This window comes from Phoenix dactylifera, chromosome 6 (assembly GCF_009389715.1).
Source record: "Phoenix dactylifera cultivar Barhee BC4 chromosome 6, palm_55x_up_171113_PBpolish2nd_filt_p, whole genome shotgun sequence".
NCBI lineage: Eukaryota > Viridiplantae > Streptophyta > Magnoliopsida > Arecales > Arecaceae > Phoenix > Phoenix dactylifera.
Genome location: NC_052397.1, coordinates 13,490,845 through 13,500,068, shown reverse-complemented (window position 1 = coordinate 13,500,068; position 9,224 = coordinate 13,490,845). Strand labels below are relative to the sequence as shown.

General features: G+C 40.4%; 1 protein-coding gene and 1 long non-coding RNA gene across 2 annotated transcripts; both read left to right on the top strand.

Annotated features, from left to right (window-relative positions):
- The first annotated feature begins 439 nt into the window (after positions 1 to 439).
- On the top strand, positions 440 to 3,413 carry LOC103705279 (peroxidase 50). Its single transcript, XM_008788937.4, is given in 5 exon segments — positions 440 to 833; positions 909 to 1,109; positions 1,218 to 1,383; positions 2,729 to 2,758; positions 2,761 to 3,413. Coding segments are annotated over 5 exon segments (978 nt in total). The 5' UTR covers positions 440 to 620; the 3' UTR covers positions 3,129 to 3,413.
- Positions 3,414 to 6,492: 3,079 nt separating this feature from the next.
- Positions 6,493 to 7,314, top strand: LOC103705280. Its single transcript, XR_005512209.1, has 2 exons — positions 6,493 to 6,753; positions 6,856 to 7,314. It is a non-coding gene; the product is annotated as an uncharacterized LOC103705280 (long non-coding RNA).
- Positions 7,315 to 9,224: the final 1,910 nt, after the last annotated feature.

The window sequence follows — 9,224 nt, the reverse complement described above, 5'->3', positions numbered from 1 at the left end:
TTCATGCCCTGGATTAAATACCATCTTAATCCAGCCTCACTAACTGGTTTCCCCGAATCTTATAAGTCCCAAATCTCCAAATAAATGCTCCTCTGTATCTAACACGCAACAAACTGATTATTGCGAGTTAATGCTTCCAAATACTGAGAAGAGACCCAACTCATTCATCCTAAAATTATTACCATGGTTTGGTGGTGAAACAAAGAGACTCAATTGTAATTGGTGATTTATGGAATTGGACCTCTCTAATTTCAACCAAAAAATGAGACTCAAAAATTTTCTTAATCAAATATTAATTCGGTAAGTGGGTACTGAAGAGTCCACTGCGCTACGAGAATCCACGCTTCCCCTACACATGCCCGCCACTCCAGCTACAGATAGCTGATAGCTGCCTCTCCTTCACATTCCTCCTTTTTTTTCTTTTGCTTTCCTCTCTTCTCCTGTTCCCTTATCCTCGTTTCATTAGAGCCCTCGTCTTATTTTCTCCTCTCTCTTTCACACACACACGCACGCACGCACACAAACTGGCACGAGCCAATCCTTATATATCCTCTCTACCACAATTCAAAACCCCAAACTCTCTCTTTCTCTCACACTCACACACATTCACTAACTAGAAGATGGGAAACCTTAGGATGGCACTCATAGTGCTCACACTAGCCCTATGCCAATTTTCACAACCAGGAGCCGCCCAACTCCGGAAGAACTACTACGCCAAGAGCTGTCCCAACGTCGAGAACATCGTGAGGAAAGTCGTAGAGAAAAAATTCAAGCAGACGTTTGTCACTGTGCCTGCCGTTCTCCGCCTCTTCTTCCACGACTGCTTCGTTAACGTACAAATCATGACCATAAACTATATACAACCAATCGAGCTCTCTAATTTAGTCTTCGCTCCATCAACTTTGCAGGGCTGCGACGCATCAGTGATCGTAGCATCCACAGCTAACAACACGGCCGAGAAGGACCACCCGGACAACTTGTCGCTCGCCGGGGACGGGTTTGACACCGTGATCAAGGCCAAGGCAGCTGTCGATGCTGTGCCACCGTGCCGGAACAACGTGTCGTGCGCCGACATTCTCGCCATCGCTGCAAGAGATGTCGTAGCACTGGTTTGCCAATTTACTGCTCTATGATCCTTCTATCTTTTTTCTTCTTAATTATAAGCAGATAACTACTAATGCATGAGTAGTTGAATTATATTGTTGTGCAAAACTTAGTCTGGTGGACCATCATACGAGGTGGAGCTCGGGAGGCTGGACGGCCTAAGCTCGACGGCGGCGAGCGTGAACGGGAATTTGCCACAGCCAGTGTTCAATCTGGATCAGCTCACGGCTATGTTTGCAAAGAATGGCCTTTCTCTGAAGGACATGGTGGCTCTCTCAGGTATCTTTCAATCAATAATGATCGGCTTATAAAAAATGAAGTGCATTTGCCTTTGGGTTAGCATGGGCCTACCGGTCACATGGCAGCGAGTACGATGCTGCTGGCTTTTTCCAAAGAACGTGAGAGAGGACGGTGAGTTTCACTGAAAGATAAGGAGAAAGAAACACTAGTTAAATGGTGGAATGAATCCCCACTTGAGTTATTTTAGTGGTGCAGAGAAATTTCATGATAGGGAGGCAAAAGAAAGTGGGATAAGTTTAGCTACTACGCCATGCTGATTGGATATGATGGAAGCTTACTGGATGGTGGAGATAGGACGAAAGTTAAGGCCCACACTTCGCCATAGCCTGCTATTTTTCTTACCCTTCTGAATGAATGTCCCCTAAAATTATTTGAGCTTTGATTTCTAGTGCGACATTTGAAGAGACGAGTGTTTTAATGTGAGGCCAAGTTGTCAACTTTGCTCTTGTCGATACCTGGAAATTTTGATTTGCATGCGTCCCAAGAATCTTTTGAGGGACACGAAGCAAGCTATTTTTTTTAGTTTAATATATAGAATAGAGTTGTGCAATTTCCCCTCGTGGATTGAAACACAATAATTGCATTTTTTAAGGCAGTAATCTTTTTCCATTAAGTCGATCGTAGAAAGTTCATTCAATAATACAACTTGATGGACCACAAAAAAAAAGAAGGAACGACAAGATTCTCCCTTTGTTTTAAACAACCTTGAGTACAGTTTTCCAGCTAAAAAGAGTGCTATCATAAGCTTCTATCTCTTTTTTAAGCCAGAAGTATTCATGCTTGACTTGTTTATAGTCGATCTTTAAGGGTAGTCTGCTCTTGGTTCATCCCATGATCTAATTAACACAATGGGTTCATGAACAATTTAGTTTATTGACAGTCCTGCCTAGAATTGCTCTTGAAGGAGGTTGAGGGTATGATTGAAGGAAGAGGCGTTTAGTTCTAGCTAGAAGCCATCCTAGAGACAAAGGTACAAATCACGGACGTGGTTAGATTCTATGCAGGAGAGAGAGAGAGAGAGAGAGAGAGAGGGGGGGCTCAGTTGCTTTAGTGGAATCAAATTAAAGACTTTTCTAACCAAAGTGGGCTCCTTGGATTCTTCCCATGAAGCCTAACATTGAAGCTTTTAATGATTGGATGGTCTCGTATGTAGCTAACTACTCGGGAGATACATTTTAGGTTGGAAAGAGAGAGTTGCCTGGTGCGCTCTAGACCTAGTGTTTTTCAACTTTTTAGCTATTTTTATATTCACATTGTATGATACATCCGGTTTAGTAAAAAAAATAAAATAAAAAAGCTAATGATGTGCTTCTTTTCTTGGCAGCGGCACACACATTGGGATTCTCGCACTGCGAGCCAAACGTATATACAGCTTCAGCCCACAAAGTTCAGTTGATCCAACTCTGAACGAGGGCTATGCGGCCCAGCTCCAGTCCATGTGCCCCAAGGGTGTAGACCCAAGAATAGCCATCAACATGGATCCTGTCACACCTCGAACCTTTGATAACCAGTACTACAAGAATCTCCAGCATGGCAAGGGCCTCTTTACTTCAGACCAGGTCCTCTTTACCGACCCCCGGTCCAAGCCCATTGTCAACTTCTGGGCTCAGAGCCCATCATCTTTCCAACGGGGCTTCGTCTCTGCCATCACCAAGCTGGGCCGGGTCGGGGTTAAGACCGGATCCAATGGCAACATTCGCCATGACTGTGCCATCTTCAACTAAGGGAAATAATCTTCCTCTCGATGTGAATTTTGGTGACAATGCAACTGAGATAGTTTCTAAATTAGATACTTATTAATGATAAGGCATGTCGAAGGCATGGGGCTACTAGGTTGGCCGGACCGGCGAGTGGATTTTTTTTTTTTTGTGGTTTTGATATAATAAAGGTGATCTAAGAACATGTCTTTCTTCTGTTGTTGTTCTATTTTGCATGATTATGAAGTGGGAATCACTGATCAAACTCTTATGTTCTTTTTCATGTAAAATTAACCTCTGCTTGGCATTTAAGTTGCTTTACAATAAAGTGATAATTAGTTGCAGTATTTTTAATATTTTAACTAGCTTATATTAGATTGCTTTAGTTGTAAAGATTTCCAATTGGCCTCATGTTAGATGGTTAATTTCGTCCAGTCAGCTGCCGAATTCACACCTAGTTCTCCATCTATCCCAATTTTTTCCTTGCAGAAGTTGAGCTATCTTTCTCAGCCCATTTACAACCCCAAGATAATTTTGACTCCAACTATGACACTATAGAGTATCTAGGTGATTGTTGGATTCATTCACACTTTGTTCGCCTTTAGGGTGTCTCGGTAGCTTGGCTACCTTTGTGTTCAACTTAATGTCTCGAATTGTCTACAAGCAATACGCATGCACGTGTTAGGTTGGGTCTAGACTAGGCCAAATTCGAGCTCGATCAAAAAACTCGAACCCGTCTGAATTTGACCAATTTTATACACAGACTTGTCCTTTGTGTCTGATCTGATCAAGCTCAGCCCATGTCAAAACTGCTAACCCTTGTGGTGATATATTGTGGCTGCCCCTCTCCTTTTCAGTTCCACCAATCACCTCCTACCTCAACTAGGCTTATCTCATCACCACACCCCTCTTCTTATGGTCCCATTGGTGACCCCCCCTCCTCAAACAAACTCCTTTGTTGTTTCCTCCTCTCCAACGGTCCTAATGCCCTTTTGAGTTCACTGCAACCTATGCGTTTGCTGTGTTTGGTTCATTGTTAAGATCAAATGACCTAAATAGGTTTGTGAGCCAAGCCTGAACCAAGCCCACTCTCTAACCGGGTTGGCTAGAGGTTTCTACGTCAGAAGAATCTTGATCCAAACCTTCTTTTATTTTAGACAAGTGCGAGGTGGGTACGAGTTAACATTTGTCAAGCCTCCTTAGAAGAAGAATTATTAGTTTACTAAAGCTGCTTATCAACATTATGAAGTTTTGGCATCCATGGATTTACATGAGATGGTTTTTGTTCACTATATGAGAACTCACAAAAGCTAATTACTCAAAACTCAGTATTTCTCATGTTGGTCAACAGGAGTTGGTACATTTCGATGAAATAACGTGAGGCCCATAGTGAACAGTAATGACTTTTTTTAATTGGTAGTCATTGAGCAGTTTTAGTTTACTTGCCACTAACTGCCTTGGCAGAACAATCAAGTTGTAAGATATGATAAAGAACATACCAAGGTGGAAGATATGCTAATCTTTAGAATTATGAGTATATGATTAGGGTATACGTATCCTATAGTCTAAACTCTCTAGTTCTTTGCCTTTGTAGGCCACCTAGTTGACTAGCTAGTGCAATTAGTGGATTACAAAAACTGGTTGGGAACATCATTCTTATACAAAATCCGCTCTTCCATCATGCAAACTTATAATTCAGACATGCTTTATCATATGTACTTCAATCTTTTAATCTTTACATAATGACCTTGAATAAACTAATATTTAGCAATCATGGATCAATACATTTTTTACACTGTGTCTAATGGTGTGATGCTCTGATTTGTTATTCCAAGAAATCGTGCTTGCATCAAAGCTTTGGGCATGGATACGCAAAGTCACCAACAGATGATCACAAAACTAATGTAAGTTATGTGACAACCAGTTTTAATCTTAAGATGACAAATTTTTTTCTCAAAAGGTTTAATATTATCACAGTTGAAATTCAAACAAGTCAAATATATGATATCAAATTTGTCGTTGTCTTAACCAAATGTCACAAAGAATTAGGTTTTTATGTGGCCAAGTGCAAACAAGTCATAAGACCCTCTTTAAATCCATATAAACTAAATTCATGCCTTCATGCTATATGGATCGTGATCGCATTATTTGCACAAATGATATTGTATTCCATTTGATAAGCATCGCAATAAAATCTAAAAAAGAAATAGATAGCATTTTTACTGGAAGAAGAAAACCATGTCAACTAGAGGGACCATAAGAACTAATCCGATACATGATTTGTTTGTAAGAGAATCCTTGTGCTACCCTAACAATTTTCAATCTTTAAATAGCTTAACAAGAATTCCTTAATACGAATATCTTCTCTAGTAGAACATTGACGGTTGTGCTGACCTCCGGTTTGATAGAACATCCAAACTATAGGTTATCTTTGAAGTTATTTTGATAAGCAATATAAATTTTACACATTAACTATATATTTTTATGTATAATTTTTTTTCTATCTTATGGAAACAATGATAAATATTGAACATCATAACAAGAGTTAGTTGGTAAAGAATATCCACTCGAAAGGGATATGGTGGTTAGACTAGGTTATATTGGTGAACCATCCCAACTGCTGCAGACAATCATATGATTCTTCCACTTTGTCACCTCACAAATTAACTAATTCATATACTCTTGATGGATTATCATTTGGTATTGCGAGATCATGAAGGTTTTCAGACAAATTCCCGGATGACCAAGATTCTGATCATATATTATAAAATTGATGGATTATTAGATATTTAATCCTTCTAAGTTACAACCATCCACCCACCTAATCATTTTGGTTTGGTTCCGGGCCTTCAGCTTATCATTTTTACATTTACACCCTTCTCAACTATCTGATTTCCTTACGAAAATGAGTTTCTAGATACACCAAAACTGCGAACCCAGATTCACACCACATCACTAAAAGCTGAGTTCCTTCTAACCACATATCCCATGGCACTCATAGGGTGTATTTTTGGTGGTTATTTCATGAGTAAAACTAAGCCCAGAACCATATAGCCTTCTCACTCTCGGCAGGGTGCAAACAGTGACGCAAAAAGGACACGCGGCCCACAGATGTTTTCCGTGCTCTCCCGCCAAAAACGTGACGTGGGGCCCCAAAAAAACGACCGCCACGTACCCATCTCGGCCCAATAAACAAATGAAATTAGTCAGGCAGCGGAAAAAACAAATGAAATTAGTTAGACAGCAAAACTGACCCACTTGCAGCCCCTGCTGCCGTCCCCGTCCCTCTACGACAACAGCCGTACGATGCCATAAGATCGGCCTACGTGGAAGAATCCGATGTGTCCTTATATTCGCCGGAGCAAACCTCCACCGCGCAATGGACTCTCAAAAAAAAGAAGAAAACCGCCACGTGTACGTACTCAAACGGCCAGGAACCGGCACCTGCCGGATGGTACCTAGGCTCGGGCCGCGACCGGTTGCTTTAAAAGAGGAGGTCTGCGGCGGAGGAACGCGTGCTGGTCCTGGTTGTGGTTCTCCTCGGCGATCCGGCGGGATTACTACGGCGGGATGGAGTGGTGGGATCGCGTGGCGTTCCCGATGAGGAGGGCCTGGATCGGCGTCACCGCTCGACTCGGCCTCCGGAAGACCGGTAAGATGATCTATGCCCTCCGTCGTCGGACCATCGGATGATGGACGGTCCGGATCGGTTCTGATGTGTTTTCCAAGTTCTTTTTTATATAATTTTAATTAGGGTTGGGGAGGCTGAGGAAGGAGGTGAGTACGTGCGAGTACGAGGACGTGCACGTGATGTGGGAGCTGCTGCGGAGGACGGACGCGGAGGTGGCGAGGATGAGACCGGGGGGGAGGAGGAGGAGGAGGAGGGGGCGGCACGTGTGGGACGTGTTCGGGTGGGCTCGGCGAGCGGCGCCGTGCAACTACTGCCGGGGCTTCTGAGCCTCTGGCACGTGTGAGAGCCCCCTGTGTCTGTGTGTCCTTTTCCCTTTCTCTGTTGTTATGCCATGGGGATTTTACTTTGTGAGTCATCATCCTTCTTCGTTGTAGATACCACCAACTACAGAGAATGGGAATGGAGAGGGGAGAGATGCCACTTGTTGGTTCTCTCTCTCTTGTTGATGCCATGGTGTTCGGCTAAGATATTTTTTGTTTCTTGATATATTTAGTATGAATAAATGATTATAGATTTTAATTATGGCTATTTTATTTTTTGTTTTATGCTAACATTTGATGGTAGTATGGAAGTAGGGTTACAATGGTTTTTTTTAGATAAACTGAATTTATTAAATCAATCTAGTGTAAATACATTCATGAGAGTCAAAAAAAATTAAATATTAAAAAATTTAAAAAAATATAGCGATTATGACAGTCCACAATATTGTTTTCATATAATTGATCATATAAGTCACCATTCAGCTCGCAGCAATAGACAATATGAATGGTGGATAGCAGCATTCTGCGACTTGACTAATTAATTGACCGAGTTAGAAAAATTGTTGATGTTGGGTGAGCTGGACTTAAACCCACCTGCACCTTATGGCTGAACCATTTAAAGGTGACTCAGCTATGGTATTCTGTTGGATTTAAGAGATTCGAGCAGTGGTGGATAGGTCATCCCTGCATTGAGACATCTGGGCAATGGTGAGGGATGGGATGGCCTTTCAGGCCGAACATGTATTCAGAGAGGCTAACGGGGCTACTGACTCGATAGCTGCTTATGCGGCTAACTACTCTGGGGGCACCCTATGGGCTGAAGAGAAAGAGTTGCCTTGGGTACTCCATGATCGGTTGTTTTCTGATTTTGTTGAATATAACTGTACTCATATTGTATGACATATCTGTTTTAGCAAAAAAAAAAAAATTATTTAACTTTATTTTACATGAACGTGCCATGCAAACAAAGTGCAGCCTTTCGATTCTTGCTATCTTATTTTTCAATTTACTAACTTTTGAGCTACTAATCTTAAAATAATTTCAGGAATCTTAAGTTTTGGGATTGTACTATCTTGATGCTCTTCTTGTCAAACATCATCCTTCTGATTGCTGGTCCTCTCTAACCTATTTGAAGAACTTATGCATAGATAACATATCACAGCATCTAAGGATGTTAAGGAGGATTATTTAATTGGTGTGTCAATTTTTATATTCATGAGATTTTTTTTTTCATGTTGTTGATTGTGTAAGTAGGAACCCTCTTTAATTTGTGTTTGCCTCCCCGTGCATTTGCACATCTACAGTTCCAGTATCATTTCGGGCACAAATAGCCAAAAGATTATATTATCCAACTCAAACAAATAATATTTTAAAAATAAAATAAGTAATTATAACTTAATATAAAGGAAACAAAGAAATAAAATAGACCAAACCACTAAAAACACAGCAGGTAATTAAAAAGGAAAAAAATCTAAAAATACAAAACCTGAGTACTTAAAAATAATAAGATAAAAATTAGTCCAAATAAAATAAAACATAAATATATAAAATAAAATAAAAAAGAAAAGAAATAATATGGAAGAAACAAATTCAATATACTAAGTAAAATGGTGCAATTCCTGGTTCACAAAAATAATACTTCCTCTGCATTTAACATTTCATATGACTTGCTGTTGTAGTTCAACATTTTCCAGTGCAGATTCAATTCAACAATCCAGTTTCCACTAATGAGCCTTGGGGTTCGACTTGTACTCGCTTAAGATAAGAAAAGCCGCTTGAATACCACCTTTATTTTGGTGTGAAGCTGAAGGCAAGACGGTTTGTGATTGCGACCAATAAAGCTATGATTGGGACCGTAGATGGTGCCTTTTGAAAAAAAAAAAAAAAGGCAGCAACAAAATGCTTAGGATACCTTATCCCTCACTAATGCACTAATGTCTATGTGATGAGCAAGAAAAGAAGTACCTTAAGTTCAAAGAAATGCATATGATTAGATATAATTTATGCGCAGATAACTTATAAAAGACCCATGAATAAAAGATTAGGTAATATAAGATGGGTAATAGAGTTCAGACTCCAAAACACAAGGAAATTATTTAAAAACAGCCTTTTCTACTTCTATTGAACCTGAGCAAAGCAAGCTATATAGGCTAATAATAAGTTGCATCCCTG